Consider the following 27,783-nt stretch of genomic DNA (forward strand, 5'->3'; position numbering starts at 1 on the left):
CTCCTGCTGATATGAATTTAACCTGACATGCCCATAAAGGGACGAGGGGGGGGTGGACCAATTTTGTGCACATGGTTCTCCAGATCACCCTGGACCCTATTAGTGCAAAAAGAGCTCATTGACAGAAAAGAAGCCACATTGTGCTAGGCCACCTAGAGGGTTGAATAGAAAAGGATAAAGAAAAGAGCAGGCAGTGGAACAAAGGCATTAATTAACATATTTCCATATTCAAACAAAGTAATAACTACGTGAAATGTTTTTCAAGGTGCAATGAAAGCGTAAGTATTAAGCACCATATCTGTTGGGATGCAGAATTCCTCCTCAAGCCTCTTACATTGTAACAAGAAATTCCAAACAAGCTTTTTACATGTTATTTTAGATTATAATCCCCCTACCCCAGTTCCTCCATGATAACAACTCAAATCTTGCCATCCTTACTCACAAGTAAACCCACCCCCAGATTTAAGTCAAAAATATAACCTGACATTTAAGGGAAAAAAAAAAAAAGGGAGGAGAGAATTAGAGAATTTAAAACATTTGGCTTTTAAACGTGTACTTTTACTTAAAACTCTTGGTGGCACTGAAAAAAATCTGAATTAGAGAGAAAATCTTATAAAAAGCACTTCTTACAGGACACCTGAACTCAGGCTATGAGCGAGGTCTCTCTTTCAGACCCACACGTAACCCTGGTTAAAGCAATTCCAGTGCTTGCACTGAAGTAGCACTGACTCTTAACAACTCTATGTCAACATACAGGAGTCTTGGTGAAAGTAAAAGAGGTAGCAGAACAATGTCTAGTCTAGGACAATATGAACATTCAAACACTTCATGGCTTGTTAGAAAGCAGGATTTGTTTTAACTTCTATCCTCAGGTAACAAATACAGTGAACCATCCTCATCTCCATTTCTGTATCTCTTTTTTTCCCTGAAAGATAATAAACAACTAGTCCAACCCTGCACAATCCCTCTGACTTCTACATGCAATCTCAGGGCTGGAAAGAAAAAAAAAAAGTGTAAGAAACAACATCAGCCACCTATGGACCAGAGAGCCAGAGCAAATTCAGGGTACCCAGGCAGTAGGCACTCTTCTTTCAAACTATGCACTGCACCAATGTACGCACATGCCAAGGTCAGTTTTCTGCACATGCAGCAAATGTGACCAATAGTCAGGTACTCTGCGAACAACATTTGAGCTGTTTTGCTGGCTAACTCCTGCAGGCAGATCCAGTGAACTTCACTATGTATCTGAACCAGGAAATCAAAAGCTAACAGTCAGATTAAAGAACACAACCAGGAGGAACTCAAGAGTAGCCTATGTAAGAAAACTGCTAGAAGGAAAAGTACATCAACACCAGGCTGGACATCCTCAGTGCGCCAAGGTCAGGTGCAAACTCCACCTTCTTACAATGACCTTTGTTACTGCTCTGGCTGCAGGCCATTATTTTAACAGCCAGCATTCATCCCTAGGATTTGACAGAAGCATTTGCAGCTCTGCAAACAAACAGCACAGGAAAAGGTTGTCTTGAGAATGGCAACATTTCTTAGGGGTGGGACAAAAAAAATATTAAAGAATGGTATGTTAAGTCTGTTGGGCGAACAGAATGATGACAGCCAACAACATCTGTCTGTAAACTGCTATTTAAATGCATTCATCCCAATTCCACCTAACCTTGAAGTTCATCCAGCCAGTGACAGTACCATGAGGACAAGCACGGATTTTCATTCAAGGAGATAAGTTTAAAACAAACAAACAAACAAACAACCCCCTAAGAAAACAATATAAGCAATACTTTTGATTCTTGCCTGGTTTGATCCAAATGCATGCACTTCCAACCCACTTCCATCCAAAACTGCTTCCAAAAAAAAGGTAGCATTTATTTGAATACAGTTGGTTTTAACTGCACTGGCAATTTTTTTTCCTCTTGCTTTTGTACTTTTACAAGGCACAGATTTTTTTTCCCCCAATTTCCCCTATTTCTGCTTTCAAAAGCATAATTAGCTGACTATCTAGCACTTCAAAAAATGTTATACCAGTGTATACCAAAGTTAAACCAGTTTGACCAAAGAAAAGACTATTAAGTAAAACAGAATGCAGATGTAAGTGCTCCTTTCCTTTGAGTAGGTGGGAAAACAGACATTTAATTCTATTCCTGGGCTACAGTAAAGCTAAAACGATTGACCTTTGTATGAATGTATGTAAAGCATCCTAAATCATACAACCCAAGTGAGATGGAGACTGGAAAACATATTGAGCATTTAACATAAGCAAGTGTATGAACACTCAACACAACATGCTCATTAGCTGGTGGTAAACTGTTTCTGAACAACTGTTTTTCTATGATCATTAATGTAATTTGTTCTACAAATTCAATATGACAGCTTAATCAAGATCAGGATTACATTTAGCACTTAAACCATGAGAAGGTCAGAACTGCAGCACTTATCTGACAGCACAGGAATTCCACCAGCATATGTAAGCAAAAGCTCTTTTCCCTCATTTTCTTCCACCTCATCTTCCCCAGTCAGATGGTCCTACAACATAAGGAGGTTCTGCCCACACAAGTACTCCCCAGGCCCTGCCTACTTGCTGATGGACCAGTAATGGCTTTTGGGTCTTCACTCTGCTAGAGAGCTTGATAGACTAATATGAACTGACCCCCCCAGGAGCAAGCAAGCCTTCTTTTGCCTAGCAGTAAAATCGCGTGGATTATTCTTTCTTCCGACATACATCATGTAAGAACTATTTACGAAACTACTGTTACTTCACAACACCTATTTTCCTCCTCCAAGTCTGATCCACTTAACAAAGTCTCTGTAGACTTTTTTCTCTCTGTGAAGAGCAGATCCTGACTGAAACATATAGTACATTTCACGTTCTGCAGGGACAGAACCTAACATCTCTTACACTGGCTACAAGGGAAAGGATGCACAGCACATTGCCCAGCAGGGGTCCCGAGGACCTCTTGGTGTTACATAGCATTCCATGTAGTTATCGTCCAGGTCACCAGGATTAGGGGATTAATTGCACAATCTTTTCTCAGATGACACTTCCATTGCATTGACTTCCATAGAACTTCTGTCTGAGTAAGGACCCATGATTTGGTTCAGAATTAAAAAAAAAATAAAAAAGAAAAACATAAGGAGGAGGGGGGACAACAAACAACACATTTCACCTTTCTTAGTTTCCAAGTGTAGATGATTAGAGTCTCAGAAACAGTGGGTAGATATCTAGCGCACGCACTACAAAAATTACTTAAAACTGAAATACAGAAGTCCATACAAAGAGATGAATCTAGGGATCTACACAGTTGCCTTCTGTCTCCGAAAATCTGCAACACTTTTTGCTTTCAAGTTTTATACACCATTCACATAAAATACTGAAAATTTGCTCACTGTTACTAGCATTTCCATTACTGCCTGTGCCCAGAAATGCACAGCTCCTCTTACTGAAAGCCTGGTTTGCCTCTCCTCCCTCAAAATCCATTCCTTTGTAAGTCCATAGACACAGAAAGCTATCCTCTGTGAAAACAGTGCCATGTACAGCCTCCATCGTGACAGCTTAGCACAAAGAAGCTGACTCACTGATGTGGCACAACCTTAAAGAAGAAAGAATAGAAGGCAAGCTGAAGCAGAGGAAACAAGGAATGAATGGTCCTCCTCCTGTCTGCAGCATGGCATGTCATATAGCTCTGCAGTTGGGTTCCTGTTGTTCCTGCTCCTGGTCCTCCAGGAACAACTGTGCAACTTGAAGCACAGCACATGGGTAATCCCAGAGGTTACCAAATTGGGAAGCACTATGCAAAGAAGAAGAGGTGGGCCCATGGCAGGAGCAATGATGGATAAAATGTTACCAACACGCAGGATAAGAGCATCAAAGAGATGTGACTCTGGAGGTCAAAAGAATGATTGCTCTCCAGCTTGCAAATAAGCAGGACCCTCTTAATCCAAAATAGAGGTAAGCATCTGGTTTTACTAAGCAATACTGTAAAGGCAGGGAGTCTAGTTGCAGATCTCAGGTACCTTTAAGATTCTCAAGACTCCTGAAGAAGATTTTAGCTTAGAATCATAACCACCAGAAAGGTTAAGAAAATGAATGACACTGTGAGAGATAAGCATGTGTCAGCACATGCTGACACATCTACTGAAGACTGTTACTGTGCAGTGAGTGAGTAAAGCAGCTTAAAGAAAGCTGCCCTATGTACAGTCAGTTCCTAGCCAAAAGACTGTACTCTTCCTCACTCAGCAGTATTCTGTTGGCACAGATGCTGCTTTGCAAACACAGGCAAAGCTGGTCCAGGGGTGTGCTTCACTGCCAGACTGTTCCAGAGTAGAATGAGGCTTCAGAAAGCACTGCAAGTGTAGCGCAGTGGAAAGAGAAAACCTCTTGTTCAGAGAACATGCTTCTGTCTTGTCTAGGAGTAACATGTTTAGATGAAACCAACAGCAAGGAGGGACACGCTTCAGTTTAAGTCATGCTCATGTGAATCACTAGAATGAATGGGGAGAGAGGCACAGAGAGAATGAAAAACTACTGGAGAGCAGAAGCCACACTGAGATGAAACAGGAGGTAAAAGGAAGTGCTCAAGACTGAAGTCATTAGCCAACCATCAAGGCCAGGTCTAGGTCAATGCTTAAGAATCAAAACTGGGTTCAAGACACACATGGAGGGAGCAAGGGAGAAGTCTGTTACATCACGTCACACGTCAAAGGAGGTCATCTAGCTGAAAGAATGCAAATGGAGAAATGAAACAACAGGCTTAATCCAAGCTGGCTGAAAGCAGAAGATCTCAGGGAGAAAGGGAAAGAAATAGAGTGGCTGATAAAGAGAGCTCCACAACAAATAAGAGAAAAAAAGGAAACTGGATCTGGAAATAAGATTAGTAAGAAGGGATTTTTTTCACATAGGACAGTAAGAACAACATTCAGAAGAGTGGGGTAGCATTAAGTGGGTAGGGAGAGAATGCAAAGCTGGTATAAAGCTGATGTAACTGATTAAAGTAAAATGCTAATTAGGCCAGACATATCTGATGGATTACCAAGATTGATCCTGCAGATCTGGGGCAGTATTTCTAATGTCCTCCATGTCCTTCTGCCTGAAAAGCATCACACAACAGTGGGAAAAGAAGGAAAAGCTACAACGCTGTGGTACTTGAAACATTAATTACTCTAAAACAGTCCAAATTAGCATGCTTTAAAACATGTCAACTGAGGTAGCAAAAACTGGCCTACATCTCAAACATCAAGAAGCAGGCATAGCAGTAAGCAGTTATGCACTGATATTACCCGAAAGCTGCATCTGATGTTCCTTTTCCCTCTGCAAACACACAGTGGGAAATGACTCACAACTGTGCAGTTCCTATCACAAAAGACTGAGCATATCAGAGAGTCTAAAAATTAAGTCATGTACTACTCCAAAATACCCCTGTAAAAAATGGCATGCTGCTCATCTACTCCAGATTTAGCTCCTGTGAAAGTCTAATATGGATAATCCTTTCAATGAAAATTAGGGTTCTGTACACCAGGAAAAAGAAAAGCCAACAGGATTTTACAGATAAACATCTAGTCATTGTTTCCATGGAATAGAGACTTTTGCTCTTACATAAAGCTTCAGAAACTATATACAACCAAACACAAGAAAAAAGGAAAATATAAACGGTTCATTACAAAAGGAGTAGTTCACTGCTTGCTTGAAAACAAGTTAGAGAAAGGATCCTCATGTTCTGGAGTTGTTTGTTGTTTTTTTTTTTTTAATTACTTTTAAAATTTTCATTCCCTGTGCTTCAGTAATATAACAGGATCACAAACTGGAGAGGGTCCAGTTAAAAAAAAAAAAAAAGTTACAAAACTTGTCATTAGCCCAAAAAGACTATTATGTCATAAGAGCTTCTACTATTTCAGCTATCCTGTGGCCCTCTGTAGTGAATCAGGCAAAACAGAAAATCAAACTAATTCAGTCTTACTGGCACCACCTGTTAGTCAGCAGGTACAGAACTGCCGGCACTTTACAGGTCCCTGTTACAAGAGCATCATCAATAAACAGCATGAAGACCTTTTGCAAATAGTCCCAAGAAGTGAGAACAGCTCTTCCCACGCCATGACAAGGATCCAGAGACGAAAAGCCTTTGTGCCACCAGCAACTCATCTTTCCACCATATCATCACATGCAGGCATACCCAGAGTACCTTACCCTACCTGTGGCACAAAGGGCAATGAATGTTTGTGTATGCTTCCGGATCAAAACCAACTTGTCTTTAGGTAGAGGCAGCTTCCGTAGAATGTGCTCAATGAAATCATGTGGGGTGACTGCTGCAAGGTTCCACTTCAACTTCCCCAGTACCACGAGCTCCCATTCCTGCAGGGGGTTAAGATGGAGAAGACAAGCCATAAGCAACCTGCAGAAAACACTTTGTTTCTCTGACTGTAATTATATCACTACTAAATTGGTTTTGCTCAAACTTTTTGAGTGTGCTCCTACTCCTTTGAAGATGTTTACTTCATTCTCCAACCCAGCCGCCCCCCCCCTACCCATCAACACTGGAAAAGTTAAAACTGTACTGAAAATAATGAGATCTGGCAGCACCAACTAAGATTTTACTTTTTGTATTGTGCTGAATGCCCACCCAGAAAGTTTAGCCTGCAATTACACGCTACTGAGGTCATTGTGGTCCTTTCCTAATAACTTCTTTTAGATGGTTATAGCTATTATTTTGTATCATTTAAGGTCCTGGGGTCCTGACACCAGAATAATCAACATATACGTTCTCTTTCAAAATGGGGGAAGTTCACTTGATGGCATTCTCTCCAAAACTGTAGTCAAAAGTTCCTGCAGACAAACCTGGTGGTGCTTAAACTAAAACTTTGCAGAAAGAAAATACTCATTAACACAGTCAAGAAATGGCCTATGTAAATTATACACCAATAAATGATGTAGAATCTAACCCCATGTTATTCACATACCCCAAACTCCTAGCGAAATCAAAGGAAAACTTCAGTGGATATGTAACTACTGGCCATTCCCTACAACATGACAACATACAGAAATGGTACCTCATCAACTGATCTGATCTTCCTCACAGGGCTTATATCAGTGCCCCACAGAGTGAACAAAACTCAGGCCTCAGCCTTGCCCCATCCCACACAACTATCAGTCATTAACTAAATTCCATACCCTGATTCTTGAGCCTTAATAATGCGTTAGCCTGATGGAACCCAGCATGGCAGGGTGCCCCAGCTAAGTTTGTAGAGTTCCCAAGCCAAAAAAAAAAAAAAAGTCCTTTAATTTTGCAGTCGAGGAGACGTCAATGAGCGTTGCTGAGAAACCATAAACATGGACTTTACAATGCAATTTCTGCAGCCATTTCTCTGAATAGATGCCTGCTGTAGCATCAAGCTACTTTCCTATAAACATTCCTACTGGATTATGGCAAAGCTCACCATAGCTGGGAAATCTCACATTCATGTAGGTAACAGAGCCTAGAAATGCTAGAAATGTTTTTATTTTTTGTTTCTTTCTCAAGGACAATAGTGAAACATTTTAACAAAATGGCAATTTAGGTTAACTAAGGACCAGTAACACAAATAACAGAATGGATTCTGACAGGAAAAAGAAGACTGTATGCACGGAAGCAGTTAAAACAGGCTTCAATCAATGTGACATAAAGAGAGGTACATTATCACTTCCTTCTCACATGCAACATGACATGCCCTGGGGCAGCCAACGCTGTCTATGGGACACCTGTGGCAGCTGTGTCAGGGCTTGCAGCGCAGTCCTTCATTCTACAGACTGAGTTCCTGGCCCTTCCCCAGGGGAATTCTCACTAGTTTTACAAATTAAAACTCTGGTGAGATTCAGCTTGCTACACATAACCAACAGGATCCATGACAGAAAATCTGAGCAATACATCTCACAAGCAAGCTTAATGCTCGTCTAGTGCTCTGTAAATAGCAATTATTCCAACAAATGACTATGATTCTGTTTCTGCCCTTCCTGATGCCTATTTTCACCTTCAAGTCTCCAACACCACAGTGCCAGACAAGCCTACTAACTTACGAGTGTTTAACTGCACTCAATTTTCACCTCGGAGATAACAACTGGAAACCAGACCCGCAAGAACAAAGTCTCAACTTCCGCAGCTAAAACAGCACCTGAAGCCAACCCTTACCAGCCACACAGTACCAGGCACCTCGACGACATCCTGCAGCCAAAGTCCCCTCTTGCTACAGAAGGAGAGCAAACGCTCTGCCTCCCACAGCGCCTCAAACCGCAGCACCAGGCGGTACTTCTGCAAGGCCCCGGAAGGCAGATGGCCGCATCTCCCTGCTCCGCGCAAGACCGGCAGGCAGCAGTCCAGGTGCCTGGCGGCCTGGCAGCGCTTCAAGGGATGAAGTCATGCCCGGTTCCGCGTGTCTGCCACGAGGTGGCGCGGAAGCGCCGCTCTGAATCGCGCAGCGCCGTTGGCCCCACGGTGCACGTGTGAGCCCGCGGCCCCGGGGAAAAGGCCCCGCTGGGAGAGTCCGGTACCGGGGCGGAAGGTGTGCGCTCTCGGCAGACAGCGGTACACAAGGGGAGCTGGATACCGTACGGTGTGCAGCTGCGAATGAGCCAGAAGCGCTGGCGGTGACCCCCCCCCCCCCCCCCCCCGCAGTCCCGCCCCTCGGGCACAACACGCCCGCAGTTTTGGGTCGATCCCTCTTAGTCACGTGGGTGCCTCTAGCACGTTTGACAATTCGCTAAGAGCATGTGGAAAGGGAAAAAAATAAATAAATAGAAGTCAGAAACATGATTTTGAATGAGGCAACAGGGTGGCACAAGTGCTGACATACTGGGATGGGAGGGGGGGGTTAAGGAGAAGAAAAGCAAAGAAAAGCAGAGAAGGCTGTCAGTGAGTGCTGATGCAGAGTGGATGTGCTTGAGGAGTAAGGGGGCTGCTTACCAGCAGCTCTTGGGGTTTGATGGAATTGTCCGTGTATATGCAAAGCTTCTCTGCTGTGAGGGGGATTGTCTCTTTTAGCTTGGAGGCCAGGAACATGCACACTGCCCCCAACAGTTGCAGATGGCACTTTCGAGTGGGCACCACAGCTAAGAATCTGTCCAAGTAATTCATAGCCAGAGGGAAAACTTCTTCTTCACACTTCTGTTCTTCACAGACCTGCAGGCGAGTAGCACGGGTAGGGGGGAGAAAGAGACAAGGCAATAATAAATAAATGACTAATCCCAAACATACTAGTGTCTCAGCACTACAGCCCCTCCTGACTTTCTTTCTCGGGGAGCTAAATTTGGGGGGAGGGGGAATATCTCTGGAGAGGCTGGGAAGGCTTGTCAATCGGCTTTCACATTCCTTTAGTCCACTGAATGAGAAATGAATTCAAGACACTGTGTGGGAGAGCCGAAAAGCCTCATCCAACTGCAAGCTAGCAGCCTCCGAGGGTTTTTTTTTTTTTTTTTTTTTTTTTTAAACATAATTTCGTCATATTTTCAAAAAATCGATAGAAATATTTGAACTTCCCCAAGAGCCCTAATTTTGGTGTTGGTGGCATCCCGGGGCTCTCCCCCACCGTTTCCGACAATTGCAAAAATTCCCCCCGGGGGGCATCCTCCAGACCCAAGCCCGTGAGCCGTCTCGGGAGGAGGAGGGGGAGGGGAGGAAGGGAAGGCCGGGAGAGACGCAACAAGAGCGAGCTGGGGTGGGGAAAGGCTGAGCAGCAAAAAAAAGCAGAGGAGGAGAATGAAAAAAAATAATAATTATTTCAAAAATTTACCAAAAATCGGAGCCGGCGAGAAAACGCACAAATCGCACATGAAAACCGAGCGGGGGGTCCGATCTACCCGACCCGGTACAAATCCCCCCGCCAAAAGAGATCAAAAGGGGCAAATCGGGACTGTGGGACCGGGGCAAAGCAGTTAAATCTACGGGGCTCTGGCCCGCGACCGCCCTGCGTTAAGTATCGAGGTGCGGAGACGCTTCGCCTTCTCCTCGCTCTTCCCAGCAGCCCCCGGCCACGTTGCGGTCTCGGGGCGTGGCGGCAGGGCGCTTCGGGGTGCCCCTTCTTTGGAAGGAACGGGACGAGGGGCTGAGCGCCTCAGAGTTGTTGCATGCAGCTCAATATGGCGAAAAAAAGGCACGTCCTAACCAGTGCATACGTGGTCATAAAATACTTGCCGAGCAAAACCTGGGGGGCACTCAGCACCCCATGTCCCTTGCCCTACCCCGGCTCCCTTTTCCCAAAGGTCCTCAATCCCAGGCGCGCGCAGCCAGAGATGGCTCTGCTTTTTACTTGCAAATGACCTTTCCAACCTCCTTTCCCCCCCCCCCCCCCCCCCTTTCCTCCCCTCTCGGCACCCCGCTTTAAGTGGCGGCAGCCCCCAGCAGGGCCATTTCCCCCGAGGACTGCGGGATGCTCGAAGCCCCTGCCCCCACCTTAACGCGACGGGTGCTGGGAAGGCTCTGTAGGTGGAGGAAAAGGCGAGAAAACAGAAACGCACACAAAAAGTGAAACCCACCGCTACCGGAGGGATAAATGGGTGTGGGGGTGAGAGGACGGGGCAGACGTAGGTGCTGCTCGCGGGGCTGCCTGCACCAACCTCCAGCATCCAAGTGGCCACCATCCTCCTCATGAAGGGCTGGATGTCCTTCTGCACGCACTTGAAGTAGGAGCACTGGGGCAGATACCGCTCCTCTATCGTCAGTAAGTTATGCAAAACACGGTCGTCGTAGAGCAAGTTCGGGTCCGGCAAAGCTCTCCTCATGGGATCCACCTCGCAGCACAGCAACTCCATGTTCCCAAAGCGATTTCCCTCTTACTCTGATGGAAAAGTTTTTACGGAGGAAGGGGGGGAAGGGAAGAGGGAAGGAGGCGGGGAAAGAAGAAGGATAAAGGAGGGGGGCGGCAGCGTTTCTAGCCCGTTCCTGCCTCTCTTCAAGTTCGTCTGTCCTCTCTTGATTTCTAGCCTAAAGTTGAAGCAAAGTGACGCAAACCACTAGAGCAAGCAGCTCTCGTTATTATGGAGCACTGCAGCTGGTCAGGCGTAACATCAAACGCGGGTTACTGTTGGTTTGGGGTTTTTGTTTTTTGTTTTGTTTTCCCCGTGCGTGTTTTTTCTTTTCCACTCTATAAGCTAACAAGGAACCAGGAGGCCCTCGAATAGGGAGACACATTCACAAATGTGTTTCTTTTTCTCTACAGCAGCCGACCAGAACCCTATTCCACACTTCCCTTCTGCAGGAGCCTGCCCGAATCCGTACCCTCCTTTTCTGAGAAAGCCACGGGCTCCCCTGGCACCCACAGACACTGTATGACGGTCTGTGGGCAAAGTGCCCTGCTTTGGGTCAGCGCCAGATGCGCGTCCCGGCCCGCCAGGCGCCTGACCCACTCCTCCCCCCTATACACCCTGACTACATAGCCGTGGGGGCAGAACCTGTTAACCACCGCCTAACAGCAAACGCGGAAGAGCTCCTTGAAGGGTGAGCGTTCGGCGGCGTTTTCAGGGTGAAATGCAGCGATAATCACACGTTACTTTTTCCGCTCCATTTCTAGCGGGCGAGCTGTTTTAGCAGCGCGTAGTCACAGCCATACAACTTTTAGGAAACGTCGCGGGTGGAGAAGGGGGGTCCGGGTGGGGGCAGGGACAGTCCCGCACCGTGCGATTTCGCCCCTCCTCATGCCAGCCATACTCGCCGCTGCAGCCGAGTGCAGCCCGCCGCGCTCGCCCGCAGCAGGGAGCCGGTCGACCGCTCACGCTTCATGTCCGCTTTCTGCACAAACCACCTGCCCCAGCCCCGCACATCGCTGCCTCGCCTACCTCTCGGCCGGCGCAAAGCAGCCGCCTGGAAAATGTATCAACTTTGTGAAGCCTGCGCTGCAGCCCGCTGCGAGGCTGAGGCTCCCGAAGGAGAAGGAGCCGCCCACTGCTGGAGCCGAGCTCCTGGGGCGCGGAGGCGGCTCCGAGGTGCGTGCGGATAGCACGCTGCCGGCAGCCGCCCCCAATCCCCGACGTTGGCTGCTGGTGGGGAAATACCTCCTTAAAAGTGCGAGTGCGGAGTTTAGAGCGCCGCTTCCCCTCCCTCTATTTGCATAGCCAATGGCTCTGGGACTCTCGCTGCTGCGCGCTCATTGTTACCGGGCAGATTGGATCTTAAGGACGCGTGCTGCCCGATATGGAAAGCAGCGCGAGTGGGCTGGGGGGCGAGGTGCAGCTCTTTACCTGGCCGTGCCGGCAGCCCTGAAGCTGCAAGCGGGCAAGGGGGGCCATTCGGGCCCTCACTCCTCCGCAGTGCAACAGGAGGAAGAGTGGGAGGGATGGCACCCCGGGTTGCATTTCTTCGGGGTGCAACCACCGAGGCTCCTCTGCAACACCGGCAGGGATGGCTCCACAGACGGCTTTCTCTTTCGCTCCCATAAAACAAGCGGGTTTTCTTCCCCGCGACCTTTCAATTAATGGTAGGCACCTGAGCCCTCCGCCCGCTGCTGCCGGCATTTTCCCCACGAAATAATTTGCATGTCCCCTTCTCCTCGTCCCGTCTGTGAAGAGAGAGTGGCTTTAAAACACAGGAGGAACACGGCGGCTACTGACACCGTGCGCGGCCCTTTTATCCTCTAAGACGAGCGCTCACAGCGCGCTAGGGCACGGATTCGCCTGACCGAGGTTGCATTGTGCGACGGCGAGGGGTCCTGCTGTACGTCGGGAGTGGCCAGCCGGCTTCTGCCGCGACGCGCTTTGCTCCGCAGTGATAGGCTGTTTAACTTCTACCATTCATTTCCCCTTCCTGGCTACTCCTGTAAAGTGGGAGTGTGTTGTGTCAGCCTAAGTTTTCCTTCTCCAAACTTAAATTCATAAACGTTCCTGTCTGATTCTGTAGTCCGACGGTGCAGCGGGTGTGATTTATGCAGGAGGGGTAGGATGATGGGTGTCCTAATTGTTCGGCACCGACTTTCCGAAGTATAGCGATGCCTGAGGTACGGACGGGACCTGGGGAACCTTGGGAGCCACGCGCCTCACTATAGGGAGTTCGTCAGGACCCGCCAGAGGGTCCTGCCTTCCCGCCGTTTTGGTTGGGTAAGGGTCCAATTCAAAGAAATAAAAAGCGCTAAGTCAATCCACGGAAGCATTTCAGCCCCACGCGTGGAGGTGCCGCTGATTTGCAAACACGTCGAGTTAAAAAACAAACAAACAAACAAACAAACCCAAACAAAAAACATCCCCGTTGCCACGGCTTTTAAGGTCAGTATAACCGTTCGCAAACGGAAAACACTGGTCCGCCGAAATAAGACCGCACTGCAGGAAGCCGGGGCGGTGGCGAGGAGCCCCGGTGGGGAGGGGCGGTGCCCAAGAGGCGCCGCCAGCCGCGGTAGGCGCGACGCAGCCGCTTCGCCTTGTCCCCGTGTTCACGTGCGCTGCTGCCGGGTGGGTTTGGAGACAACAGATGTTTTAACATGGCGAGATTAGCGAGTGCCATATGTTAAATAGCGCTCGCCCTCCAGGAAAAAAAAAAAAAAAAAAAAACAAAAAACACACACACACACACACAAACTTTTCTCCTTTTGCCGAGCTACTCTGGCCATTTAAAGGCATTAGTCACTGAACTGATCCGCGCCGGCGTGTCCTCGGTGCGGTACAGCAGTGTGTCAGGTCCGCGGGACGGGCTGAATAGAGCCCAGCTCGTCGCTTCAGGTCATTAGCTCGGTGTTATGGCTACCGATTACCCGATTCCCGATCAGTTCTCATATAGTCAGTAAGACATGACTGAGTTTTATCGGTGTCACTCCGAGAATGCTGCAAAACACCATGACTCTTTCACTGTTATCATTACTGTTGGTACACTCTTAATTCATCATTACTCCCACTTATTTATTTTCTTTGGAAAACCCCCCAAAAAACTTTCTTGAAAATGCTTCAGAGGATGGTATTGTACCAGGTTTTGTTCTTGAACCGCAGATCAGTAGGAGTGGTGTGTGCGCACACTGGGTGGACACAAGGTTTTTATTTGTTTATTGGAAAGAAGTATTTCCTTGCATTGCTTGAAACCTGAAGACCAGAGTGTGAAACATGATGAAACATGAGAATCTGAAAGTGAAACCCGACTGGAAGGCAAAAAAAACAACCCACAACCAAAAACAGAAACAGATGAATGTATTTCCATGTTCCATGCTGAGGAAAGCCCCAAAAGCAAACACCATATATAATAAAATGTGCATTAGGTTTGAAAGAAAATTATTCCAATTATTATCTGTTTAGTTGTAAAATTCATGTTGTGCGTTCAGTGGGAACAAAGTGAGATCATTCACTCTTCCCTTTGGTTTCAGATTAAAGGTCGGAAAGGGATTTTTATCCCACAGGAACTGCTGCACATTGACTATGTGATTTCAAGGAGTTCTTTCCAACTGTAAGTGCAATTTTCAGCACTACAGATCTGTCTAGTTGGAGCTTTATCATTAACTGCCCCTTCAAACAACATAATCACTGAGCAGGTGAAATACGTCCTGTAATAATACTTGGTTTTAGAGGGTCGTTTTATGCAGACACAACAATTACAGCTTTAATATGTTCTGAGTGATGATTAACATATTTTTAATTCTTTACTCCTTTCTCTTTTATGCAGTTTCTTCGTCATCCTTTCTTATTCCTTAACTTTAATTTTTATGGAGTGGTAATTATAACATGCATTTGTGCAGTGAAGAATACAAGCAGTGCTCAACTCCATGTATGAACGTCTTTAATAGCTGAGATTGGAAAGGACTCAAAAAACAACAACAGCAAGAAAACAAACCTCCAAGAATGATCACATAACTGGAAATCATGTTTCAGTCTTAAATATCACAAGGACGTTCCCAGGTTTGACATAAACATGATCTAGGCAAACTGAGAGAAAAGTAGAAGAATTTAGGAAAGTAGAGGATATGGTGGCATGTTTAGGCTAACTAGAGAATGAACTCGGCAAGTTTAATTCATTCCTCTGTTTTTAATTTAGAGTTGTGTCTTTAAAGTTAAGGGGGGGTTAAAGCCCAGAAAGTGTATTCTACAATAAATAGCTACCAGAGTGGAAGCAGGCTTTACTACATGATGTTCTATGTCCACTGTTAGAGAAAAGGTCAGATATGTAATCCCTGTGATGTATTCTGGTCATTTAATTATTGAATCTGTGTAGAACCTATAATCTCTGATAACACAGGTACACACATAACTCTGGCAGAATCTTTCAGGTTTTTTTTATGGAGAAAGGAAAATTTCTGCTTCAACTAGTGATCTAGAATTATGATTTTTCTCACTATGTGGGATAATGGGAAATTTTTGTACCCCTTAAATCTCCTGGTGCCACAGCCTTATCTTGCAGGAACACTGTGCACTTCCCAGTGAATGCTGCAGACTTGACCTGCTTTATGATGAACTCAGTTATAAGGCTGCCATTCTTTTACAGGGAGCAGGAACATATAACATGTTCTTCCTACATGCCAGGAAATCAATTGAAATGCAGAGCACTTGACATTTTTACTGGATTGTGCCCCTAGTATGCAGAAACTTACATAAACTCTATTGTTTTTGTTATGTATTGTGGGGAAAGGTTTGATTTGTAAGAGAGACTTCAAAGATCAAGAATAGTTCTGATGAATTACAGGTATGGACAATTGGTATCTCTTTTATCATTAACAACAGTATGGAGGTACTCAATACAACATAACATTTCTTATTTTTTTTCTTGCTCTGCCTTTGAATGTTTGCATTTTCCTGCTTAAAATTTACTTTGCCGTTATTAACCTTTTGCATCCCATTGTGTGATCCCCATGCCTCTGGGTTGTTTTTATCAGTTCATAGTTCAAAGATGGCTTCAACATTAAATGCATGGTCTTATTTTCTTTTCAGATTGTAAGGAGAACTTAATAAAAGACTCTCTGTCCCCAAGCCTTCAGCTGATCCCTAATTTTGAAGCATCTTGTTGTCTCAATTTCCTTCAAAAGTAATTATATGACTTTTCTCTGGAGTATCTCATTCTTTATCTAACACACTTTTTTTTTCCAATCAAAACAAATATTGTTTCAATTCTCTTCTATTTTTTCCCCCTGTCTACACTGAAGCAAATACTGTATACTTAATATATGTATGTAGTGCACCCAGGTCTTTACAAGCCGAGAAGAAGAGAGGAAGACCTTTAGAGCAAATTTTGTCTTTTGTGTGGCATTGGGAAGGGTACTTCAAGCCTTGGTTGTCTTAAAGTTCCTGTGAGCAGCTAGATAATCCTGAAAATTTATCACCACAAGAAGCCGTATCTTAAAGGCAAGTGTAATGATTTTTTCATCTCTAAGAAAACTATGCTGATGCACACTGAATAGTTTGCTGAAATGAACAAGGTATTTATTTTCTGGTGAAGAGAAAAATATTTTATGGAGTGCTACATCAGTATGAAATTCCATTTTGGAAGCTACATGAATAATTGTGTTCACAGAGAGTGGGTTAAGTAGGGCTTCTTATTTTTGTTCAGAAATATAGAGATTTTCCAAGTTGTGAAAGCAGGTTGATTATTTATTTAAAGTGGAAAGGAAGCTAGGTTTTCCCTCAAAACTTGGCTTATTTCCTCTGTAAAAACACCCAGAAATGGTCTGTAAGGAAATAGTAGTATACGGTGACAATAATGAAAAGATGGTAGTTGTAAATGCTCAAAAGGTTATTTACAGGAAAAACTCACCCAAATGGAAGCCTTCAGTCTGCTGGGAACTGCTGAGGCAATCTCCACCAAGGAGTGATCTCCAAGAGATGCTGCCTTAGTGGTGGTCAGCCCTTAAATGAGGTCTAGAGGAGGTGGAGTCAAGCTCCACCCCTTCTGGGAGCACAGCTAAATTACTCTCACCTGTGCTCCCACAGCTGACACAACACTTGCCTCAGCTTAATTAATCAGAGGTTCAGGCTGTGATTACCAATTTCCCATACAGCTATTTTCACCATTATTTTGGATGTCCCCTTTGCATTCCAGGAACTATGAAATACTCACTAGATCTGTTGACTTTAGTCTTCTTAATGTGATAAAACACTGAATGTTATGAAGATAATGTAAGCTTAAATAAGTGATAAATGTCCTTTGTTGAAGAAAACAACTTTACTTTTTAAATTTCTATTGTAAAACTGCTGCATTATAAGTTATTCTCACAGATAAGTAGTTTAGATATTCTACTACTCTGATCTGCATCAATTACATCCACATCTGGGAACATTAATTAGTTTAAGAATATGTTAGGCTAAAATATGATGTTGCATATGGTGCTAATGACCATCTGAATGCAGTTATATTACTTGCTTTTTTTCCTTACTTTCTCTTTTTGGAATTCAGTATTTTATTCCTGTTATGCAGTATCTTGGCATCAGTGTGCTACAAATGAAAAGGTGTGTGTATTTCAATATTAGCAATGATATAAAGCCTTTTAAAAGTCTGCATCCCTTACCCCAGTTACAGCCAGAACCTTCAGTCTCTTGCCAGGAGTTTCATGGCTTCTGAAAATGCAAGAATCTGTAGATGGTGTGGAACCCTCTTCACCCATGAGCTCCTTACCACCCCTTGGTAACCTGACTGCTGAGGGGCTGTTGCCAAGGTTGAGGCTTTGCTAGGCATTTACATGCATAGCAATGACCAAAGACCTCAGGGACCAGCTCCTTGTCTTTGCGCAATGAGGCAGTGAACATCTTTCAAGCTCTACCTGCAATCCTTTTGGGTTTAAGCCCCTACCACTTTGAGGGCAGCTTTCATCTGATGAGGTTGCTTTGATAGACATGGTGAAAGTCGCATCTGCTGTGTCAGTTACAGCCAGGACAAAACTCCTGTTGATGTAGGAGGGAAGGTTTCTTAGGCAGAGACAAGAAGGCAGCTGAATGAAAGTTGTTCTCTTACTGAAGAGGCCTCTTACTCAGGCCTCTGTGAAATTCACTGCTTCTATTCTTGAAGGATTCCCAAAGAACCTCCAGCTCCAGACAGTGACAAAATGCTTGGGCAATAGCTAGGTAGTGGTGAGTGATTTCTGACAAGCAGCCTCGTCCCATAGCCATCAAAAGGAGTCTCCTCTCCACAGCTCACTTCAACAGTATTTTTACAGCATGTTGGTTTGCTCCTGGCTAGGAAGCTTTTCTTTTTCTTTCTTTCCATCCTCCATCCTCCCCCCCCCCCCCCCCCCCCCGGCTCAACTGTTGTTTTCCCTGGTTCTGAAATTGGTCTTCAGGAACCTATACACTATGTATGACCTGATGTACTTCAGCTCTCTAATTGAACATAAATACACACAGTTCTGAGAGAAACATCAAACTTATGTGTAGGCTTGTTTATGTCTTAGGCTGGAAGGGGCCTTTGGAAGTCATCTAGGGCCATCTTCCAAGCTACATCAGGTTGCTCAGGGTTTCATCCAGCCGAGTTTTGAGAAGATGAAGATCCCACAGCCAATCTGGCCTGGTGAGCACCAATTTCAGAGAGGAATAAGCTTTTACCTGTGTCCTGCCAGAACTTGCCTGGCTGCAACTTTTGTCTGTTGCCTTGAAGTTTCCTGAGTATTCAAAAAAGATGAGAAACTAATAGGTCCTTGCTGTCCACTGACGTAACCCTACATGCATAGTTCAGAAAATGGTGCAGAGGATGTGGATTTTTCTAGTAAATGTAACTAAATTGCCTTATTAACTAAGAAAATCACTAGTGTAAGTTTCATTTTGTTCCCCTTCCTCAGAATCTCCGGATCATCCCTACTTTCTCCTCCCTTGCTTCTGTTCTTGGTCGTGAGTTCTGTTCATTCTTCACCCCTGAAGCTGCAAACTTGTACCTCCAGCAAAAACCTGCTATGTTACTGTTTCTTTATGCTGAAACTCTCACCTGTTTATTCACCTCCTCTTGATATGGCAACTTTGAACAGGAGGTTCCTGAGCAATGTTGTTATCTCCTCATCATTTTACGTAGTTCTGCCCAGTGAACTAGGGAACCATCCCCCCCCCCCCCACACACACACCCTTTTTTTTTTTTTTTTCTTTGGGTGGGGGTATTCAAATTTTTATTTTTAGGACTCAGTGGCAGAAATCATCATTTTGGAACAGGTGCTTCACAATGTCCCATGGGTTAGGAAAACATAATTTCTATTTTACTATTGTGAAGTGGAGGCTATAGGATGTAAAGCAGTCTCTAGGTCTCGAGACACAACCTGGAATAGCACTGCCTTTCCAGTGTTAGAGCAGTACCTGAAAAAAAAAAAACATCTGCCTCAGAAGAGCAGATGTCCAGAAGAGCATCAGATAGAGAATCAGAGCATCAGAGAAAGTTAGAAGGAGGAATAACTTCTCTTCTGAACTGAATCACAATTCTAATGTTTGCTGACAACTTCTTTCTGATGCTTAATGTAACTGAATCTTTTTTTCCCCCTTACACTACAGAAGCATCATTTTCTTTTCGTGCAGCTGTTGCTCACTGTGTCTTCCTTTTGCTTTGGCTGGGTTTTCCCATGTTCATATCCATAGCTTTTGACTCCTGTCATTGAACAACTGCAGGCTGATGCTAGTTAAAGTTGATTTTTTTTTTTCTGTGTTTGCACACAAGCAGGCTTGTGAACAAAAGATTTTTAAGAAAGTTGATAAGTGAACAAGGTCTTTTGAACAATGCAATGTTGCTGGCGTTGCAGACAATAAAAGTCCTTGTACTTGTACTCCCTTGAAGCAAAGGAAGACATAACTCAGTCTGTTTTATCTGTGAGCCTCTAAGCTTCTCCCTGTAGGCTTGAGAGAGGATGTTCTACAATTAACTAATCTTTCATGTGACAGAAATAGTATCTCTCAGCCCAATGCTTGTGTTTCTATCTGCCACATAACTTGAATGTTCCCTTCTATTGGGAGCCTTGTTTTTTGTGGTCAGAGCTCAAGAATGGATCGGGAGTTCCCAGGTGGTTCCAACTCTGACAGTGCTGACTGCAGAACTTCCTTTTGTATGCAGAGAAAGCAGATATAGCTATCTCTAGATATGTTGATTTCAGGCATATTATGAATTTTGACTCAGTAAAGTTTGCCAGCTTTTTGGCAGGCATGGGGAAGTGAGTGCATCCAGGTACACTGATTGTCACTGTGACCAGAGCAGGGCAGTAACAGGAGAATATGTGGAGAAAAATGTCTTGTTCTTGCATCTCTTTCATGTTTCCTTGCATACAGTGGGCTTTGGCTTTTGCCTGTGGACCCCTGTGGACCCCAGTGTTATTTGTTTTTTTTGTGCTTTTTTGTATGTTTGTTTTGTTTTTCTTCACCTTTTTCCTTAACTTCCCCCTTCCTTCTCCTTACCCCCTCTCCTTCTCTCCTTCTCTCATCTCCTCCCTCCTCCCCCCCCCCCCCCATTATTTACACACATGGGTAAAAAGAGATACAAAGAGCAAAACATTAGCAACTAACCCATTTAACTGGCCCTATTTGCCATCCACTCTTGTACAAGTGGACACAAGGATTCTGGTGCCCTGAAAGGGGACACCACATGTAATATCCAGGCCAGCCCACCCTGAACAAACTGCAGAATGTTTTTCTGAGGAGAAAAGAGGAAGGTCAGAATGTACGGAGCTGGTCACCCTTTGTCCCATTTGCCAAGGGGCTTAAACACAGACATTTGTGTTTGAAGGGGAGAGCAGCATGGACTCACAATGCGGGGAGTAACATTCAGATAGATGGACAGGGGAGGGTAGCAGGTTTATGTCCAACTCTACTCAGCCTCATGGGAACAGCCCTGTGTCACAGCTGCTTGGGACACAGCATACATGAGCTCTGAGGTGGGTATACTGGGAACAGGGAGAAACACCTTAGGCCTGATGTTGGGAGAGAAAAAAGGGGACAAAAAAGAAAGTAAATCATGACTGTAGACAGCATACCAGGTTAGTAATGTCTTTGGTTTGAACTGGCTTGACTATGTTCCACTGTTGTCCTGCTTTGCTTTGTCTGCCTCTTGTCTGTGATATTTCAAGGTTGCTGGGGAAAAGACTGTTGCCTGGATTTGTGTTTGTACAGCAGTTCTGTGAGTCAGATGCATGGGTACTCATGTCCATGTGCCAGCAAGAAGACGTAGGTTATGCTCTATTTTCTGTTAGGGAAGACCTGCACTCTATCTTCTGATGGAGAGGCACAAGGAGAAATATGTTTTCCATTGCATTTACCTGTTGTGTGAAGTGCTTACAGCAGACAGAAGGCCAGATGGAAGATGTTACATGATTTTAACAGCTTTAGACAGTGAAGCCAGCCTTGGGCGGATGTCAGCCTGCCAAGGCATGTCATTCTGTTTATATAGATCTATGTGCATTATGGCCTTGTGGAGAAGAGTTAGACTTGAGAAACATTTATCTTGCAGTATACTGAAAAAGAAATGCAATATTGTGACTAAGGTAGCTCTTACACAGACAAATACAAAGCCAGAGAGACAGCTTCTGCTCTGGAAGAGTATTTTTACTGTTTTCATTTTATCAGTAAGATGAAGACACGTGAATGAAAGGGGTGAGGAAAAGAAGGGTAAAGGTGTTGATGGAGTAGGGGACATGGCAAGTCCACTGTGGACACTTTCTTTTCCACTGATTCTTATACAGGGAAAATGCTCCTAATAAAGCACAGCAGAGCTTCATCACTCATCAGACCTTCCCATGCTGTTCTTTTCATCCTCCACTCCTACAGAAACTTGTCAGTGGCAATGTATCTGGTGTCCTGTGATTTCTGCTCAGCATGCTGAATGGTACCATCTAATTTCTTCTCTGGGCCCCCTGCCCCAGTTTAGATCCACCTGCTGCGTCTCATTATAATGCCACATGTGTGTCCAGTACCCTAATGGGAGCCTGGGATGTGGTTACCAACCCTACTTGGCACAGTACTCCCAAGCTGGTGTTGGTGAAGTGTCATCCTAAGAGAGGAATCTAATGCTGGGAAGAAATTGCTGCTAGCTGTATCTTATTGCAAATTGTCATCTGACACTGATAGCTTAGGAATAAATTCTTCTGAATCTTTCTTTTTCTCTTCCTAATAATGAAGGCTTAATATAGGAGGCTTTTGTGAAAGCGATGTGTATGGCAATGTCTGTGAGTATAGATGATTTCCTGGAACCTTAAGTAAAGAGAGAACAGATTCACAGGAGTAAAGGTAAAGGAGCAAAAGCTGGGGTGGGGGGGGAAGAGGGTAGGGAAATGGGGGGGATGAGTTGAGTTAAAAGTGTAAGTTCTGTGGAAAGTGGAGACCTACAGCAAAAAACGCAGTTTAAACTGTGTACAGGGTACTGTGCCAACAGGAGCTAAGCTACACCAGTAGGCACTGATGGAAAATGACAGCTGCAGTTTAAGTCGAGGAAGGACTCAGGGCCATCTTCCATCACATTTTGACAGGCTGCAGCATGGTACTAGCCCAGAGATACTGCATCAGCTCAGTAGGCATGAGGGAGAATTAAGAAATCTGGCAGTAATCTGAGTGAGCTAAGGAGATTAGATGAAGGAACACCGTGTCAGAGACCACCCAAACATCATAAAATGCTCTTATCTAAAGACTTAAGGAAAACAAAGAATGTTGAGGAGAGTGCTTACTAAGTGGCTGTCATGAAAACATTTTGCACTGAAGAAGTCTCACTGTTTACACTTATTAAGAGGGATGGTACTTCATAAGCAGGCAGGAAAATTGCTCTAAAATAGCACAGGATTGGGAGGGATAGATGGCATCACCAAGGAAATCACAAGTCATTGAACAGAAGTGATGAACTTGAAACAGTTCACAACCCATTTGTTCCCAGTGACCCCACCATAGCTCAAAAGTTTTTTCAGGACTCCTAAGAAAAACCTTCAGGAAAAAAAAAAACCCAAAGCAAATACATAGGAAGAGGATATTATGGAGGAGAAAGACAGATCAAGGACTTTGCCAGAACAGTTAGCTCCTGAAAGAGGGTATTTTACTACCCTACTGATCTTAGGAGTTGGGTCTTCATCATTGTAGGGGAACTTTTAGGTCACAGCCTCTATGGGTGATTGAGCATGCAGGGAATGGTTATGACTGACCCGGGAAACACAGGTGCAAACAATTTACCTGTGCTTCCTACGTGACCAGAAGGGCTGGACTCAGTGTCCACCCTCTCCTCCCATCCCCAGGCTCATTTTAGGGTTAGTCTCTGAAAGGAGAATGTCTTCTGGATGAAGGTTCTTTCCTGAGAAGGAGTGCTCGCTCTACAGGCAGAAATCCTCATGATCAGCTAGGTGAATCAGTTTTTTCTTGTATGTGACTATTTTTCTTGTATGTTTCTAGTATATGACTATACTTTCCCTGGTATTACAAAGAACTTTACAGAAGCAGTTGTAACTTCACAGAACAAGCAATCATAAAGATTTTAAATGCTCTATTGGTCAACAGGCTGCTTATGTTCAGATAATGTCAACATGACTAGAAATGACAGAGTTTTCTGTGCTATGTAAAGCCCTGTGTGGTGACCCACATTTTCCTTTGAACTGTGGTTGACAAAAGGAAGAAAAAAAGCCCCATGTTTTTCATAGAAGCATGCTGTCCATCAGCTGGTGACTCAGTATTCTTGCAAACTCCCATGGAAATGCTAGCATCTATAGACCTCTACTATGCCTACGAAAGCATGACTTTCTCTGATAGTCATCCCATTTAGTCATCCTCTCCATAACTTTCCAATGCTTCATCTTTGATAGGCAGTAATAAAGGGAAGAAAACTAGAAGAATAGTTTAGAATTTAAACTTAATGCAAGGTGTTGCACAAAATCAGGTGTCCTAGTGCTGCCTTTAATGCTTATTAATGCTGAAGTTCTTCCTGCTGGTAGGCTGAGACCTATACCATCTTCTCAGCATTAGCATCTTCTGAGGTGTTTGATTTTGACAACGCTTTCTCTTGATTTCTCAAGGCTTTGATCTAGTAAAACTGTAGCAGGGGTTGTGAGCCTGACAGCAGCTGATATGCACTTGTCAGTGTTTGGAGTAACTGAGGAGATCTATCTGTAAGGGGGGCTGGGAGACATTGATGGGCTGGTAGGGGCTTTGGGGGGAAGTTCTCTGTTACCACCTGTTGGTGGCCAAGAGAGAAATAGTTTGTGATAGTGCTTAATGTGCATAAACTTTCTACCCGGCAGTTTACTGGAGGTAGTTAGTGTTGCTATCAACTCAAAATTGTTTGGTGTAGCAGACAAAATTGCTTCCAAGGAGCTGTCAAAGAATTTCCTGCTTGTCTTCTTAATGATGGAGGCTTCTGAGTAGTGGTGTGATCCAAGCTGATTAGCTTCATGTCTTTCACCCAGACCTACTTGCATATTTGGGGAGCTTAGCAAGGTAGATTTTGGTTATTGTTTGGTTGGGAGATAAGCAACTTAAAAAAAATCTTGAGAGGGAGTCAGAAAATTGTCATTTTTTTTCTGGCTGCTGCTAAAACATTAGTAATAGAAACAGTCTCTGTTCCTGAAGACACTTTCTTTTTGACGCAGCCAGTGTCCTAACTACTTACGGTCTTCAAAAATCATATATCAGAATTCTGGAAAGTCAAAATGGTGTGAATGGATTATAGTGTAAATAGTGCAATAGTGGTGTTTCTTTTATTTATTTCCTTCCATCTTATGCAACAACGCCTCCAAGACACTCAGTAGCTAATAGTAGATAGTGTTTTGCTATGATAGTCATGTAGTAAGTTGTTAAATGGCATCCTGGGGTAACAGTTGCTATTGCTGCCAGCATAAAATCTTAGCATACTGTATGCAGAGGTCACTCAAAATGCATAAGCTCAAAAACAATGGAACATCATATTTCTCTTGCACTTGAACACTGAAGCCTTACATCCAGGCTTATCATTTTTGTTTGTTGTTGTAAGGGAAACTGTTGATCACAGCCTGAACCTCTGATTAACCATCTGAGGCAAACAACAAGTCAACTATGGAAGCACAGCTGAAAGTAATACAACTGTGCTCCCAGAAGGGATGGAGCTTGGCTCCACCTCTCCTAGATCCCATTTAAGGGCTGACCACCACTAAGGCAGCTTCTCTTCCTGGTGATTGCTCCTTTGTGGGGAGCCTCAACATTGGTGAGCATCTGTCTTGACTGAATGCCTCAGCATTGGTCAGTCTTTCCTTAGATACTCTCTGGCTATCTATTTACTCTATAATTACAACTATACCCTTATATTGCTCCAACTATACAGTTGTGAATGTTAAAATGCTCCCATAATCTATGGTTCCAGGCTCTGGAATCATAGATTAAATCAATTTACTATCACCTATGATTTTCATCCTTGATTGCATAATGCCTGTGAATTAATAATGCTGGTATTAACACTTAGGGAAAGAAAATAAAATTCTCACTACTTCCAGTTTAATTGCTGTTTATCGTTACTCTTTCCTTCAATCTTCTATCTAGTTTGTAGCCCATGTGTTAGTAATTCTTCTTCCAAGCCAATCTGAACTAATTTATCCACTAATGGTTTCATGGAACACACGATCAAATAGTTTACTGAAATCTAAACACATATATTTCATATTCCCTTCTACCCACTAATTGTATAATCCATCCAAAAATTAATCGAATATACTTGACAAAACCCAGACTTTAGATCTCTTGCTGCCTGTTTCTATCTAATGATATGCCTTTTCCTTCCCTTTCAGTCCACCAGTTGTTTCCACAATGCATTTTTTGATAGTAATCCCACATGTTGGATGAGAGAGTCTTACAGTCATCCTGAATAGCAGAGGGCTGGAAGTCCTCATGGGAAGAAGAACCAACCAGAGGGGTGATGCCATCACTCGATGAAAGACTACCTGGCCAAGTAACCATAGATGCAGAGTGTGTTTGCAGACTGTCATCCTTGCTCCATTTTTCAAGGGGCACTTTCAACAGGGTAAGCATCAAACTGAGTGGTCAAATAGAATGCAAACAGAATTGCTTGTTGCTTTCAAATGTTTTTGTCACTTAATCATTGTTGGAAATGACCCAGTGATCAGAGGTGGGTAGGCTAGCAGTATGTTGTTTAAGTTCTTATGCCTAAGACCATCTTGAAAAACTTTTGTTTCCTCAGCTATGATTTCAAAAAGTATTTGAAAATGAGAGTGTGAGGCTATGAATAGCCCTTAATTTAATATGGCTGTCTAGGAAAAGAGCTACTGTAGACACGAGGGAAGAGTTTGAATCAAAAGAGTCCACCAATCTGTAAAATCTGCTGGCCTGCAAGTGGTGAGGAAAAGAAGAAACTGTAGGAGAAAAGAGATTGAACTTCAGTGGCTATCTAGCCCAGTGAAAATGTCCATGATGTAGAGTACAGTCTTCTCTGTGAGCACCTCATTTGGCAGGAGAGCCTGGAAGCAGCACCCTTTCACCACTGGAAGATGCTACTGAATGCCAAAGTAAATTAAAGTGAAACACAAGAAAAAGTTCACCACACTACGTCAAAGCACATCAATCAAGGGATGCTGAAGCTCTTTTCATATAGAGTGACAAAAATTAAAATGCTGCATAGAAGCTACTAGACTCTTAATATTGTATTCAGTGAATATCTCTGCAGGCAAGGAGGACAACAAAGATATTTTTCTGATTGTGAAATTTTCTATTTCTGCTGATCTCAGATTCTGGATGATTGGATTTTCCAGCATGCAGTTCTACTTATCTATGAAATGATGTGTTTGAAAAGGCAACTCCAGACCTTGAAAGAAAATTAGCATGTTTATTCCAAATGTAGGGAGGATTGTTCAAACTTTAAACCAAGGGTGTCTTCTGGCTTGGCTGGGCCACCCTGAGGAAAAAAAGGAATTGTCTTGGGTCACGTATAAAATATAGTTAATATACACAAATAACAAAAGTTATTGTATTTTTTTTTTTTTTTAAACTAAAACATTTTTTTAAAGGGCAACAAAACCATGAAACTAGTGGGATGTTTGATGTTGTTTTTGTGAAATTAATACATCAATGTCTGGTTTGGTGGAAGTGGCTGCAGTTTCTTGTGAGCTCTGATCCTCCCCTGTTACAGCTTCATACTGTTCCATTGAGTTCTGTTGCTGTCCACCACAGGAAAAAATTATTGCCTGCCCCTCTGCTTGTTCTCATGAGGAAGCTGGAGGCTGTGATGAGGTCTCTTCTCACTCTTCTTTAGGCTGAACAAAGGGACTTCTGCCACTCCTCATGCATCTTCTCCGGGTACTTCACTGTCTTTGTGGCTCACTTTGGATGCTCTCCAATAGTTTTTATATCCTTTTTGTACTATGCAGTTTGGGGGGCCATATAGTACTCAATGTGATATCACAGCAGTGAAGTGTTGAATAGGATGATCACTTCCCTTGACCAGCTAGCAGTGCTGTGTTTGATGCACCCCAAGATATGGTTGGCTTTCTTGAGCATACTCTTCACTCATGTTCCAATTTTGTTGATCAAGACTCCCATATACTTTTCATCAGTGCTGTTGTCCAGCATCTCATTCCCTAGCCTGTATGCATGACCAGGGTTGACCCTTCCTAGGTGCAGAATCCAGCACTTCATCCAATTGGTGACTGACCAGTTCTTTAATTTGACTAGAACTCTCTGCAAGGTCTCTCCATCCTCAGTGGAGTCAACAGCTCCCACCAATTTAATAGTCAGCACACCTTTTAGTCCTACATCCGGGTTCTTTATGAAAACTTCTTAAAGAGAACTTGCTCTGAAATGGAGCCCTAGCTGTGCTTTGGCCACATGACTTTCCTCCCTACAAAGGCCAAGACTATCCCTTTAGCCTTCCCATGTTACCTGCCCTAACCACCAGCACTTTATTTTTTCCATGGAAGCTCTCAGTGATCCCTGTTCAGCCAGACTAGACTCCTTCCCCA

The 27,783-nt window shown here is 44.0% G+C and overlaps 1 protein-coding gene and 1 long non-coding RNA gene across 8 annotated transcripts in view; one reads left to right on the forward strand and one right to left on the reverse strand.

The window, feature by feature from the left end:
• The window catches only part of CCND2 (cyclin D2), a 35,160-nt gene extending 23,132 nt beyond the window's left edge, over window positions 1-12,028 (reverse strand). For 3 of the 5 annotated variants that reach the window (XR_011904817.1, XR_011904818.1, XM_072345228.1), the window contains exons 1-4: window positions 11,801-11,941; window positions 10,583-10,803; window positions 8,934-9,149; window positions 6,193-6,352 (exon numbers count right to left, since the gene is read on the reverse strand). Coding sequence is in view for 3 of the 5 variants with exons in the window: in XM_072345228.1 (XP_072201329.1) it covers window positions 6,193-6,352; window positions 8,934-9,149; window positions 10,583-10,777 (571 nt within the window). In the remaining 2 variants the exon portion in view is untranslated. Of the gene's footprint in view, window positions 1-6,192; window positions 6,353-8,933; window positions 9,150-10,582; window positions 10,869-11,800 lie in introns of those variants that run through there. The other 2 variants (XM_072345209.1, XM_072345216.1) reach the window with 2 other exon arrangements.
• A 12,965-nt stretch (window positions 12,029-24,993) lies between these two features.
• LOC140247128 (uncharacterized) lies at window positions 24,994-27,390 on the forward strand. Of its 3 annotated transcripts, none has more exons than XR_011902604.1 (3): window positions 24,994-25,022; window positions 25,600-25,832; window positions 26,996-27,390. It is a non-coding gene; the product is annotated as an uncharacterized lncRNA (long non-coding RNA). The 3 variants fall into 3 exon arrangements; XR_011902602.1 differs by having other exon boundaries at window positions 27,078-27,390; XR_011902603.1 differs by having other exon boundaries at window positions 24,996-25,057; window positions 27,078-27,390.
• Window positions 27,391-27,783: the final 393 nt, after the last annotated feature.

This window comes from Excalfactoria chinensis, chromosome 1 (assembly GCF_039878825.1).
Source record: "Excalfactoria chinensis isolate bCotChi1 chromosome 1, bCotChi1.hap2, whole genome shotgun sequence".
In the NCBI taxonomy this organism is placed as follows: Eukaryota; Metazoa; Chordata; class Aves; order Galliformes; family Phasianidae; genus Excalfactoria; species Excalfactoria chinensis.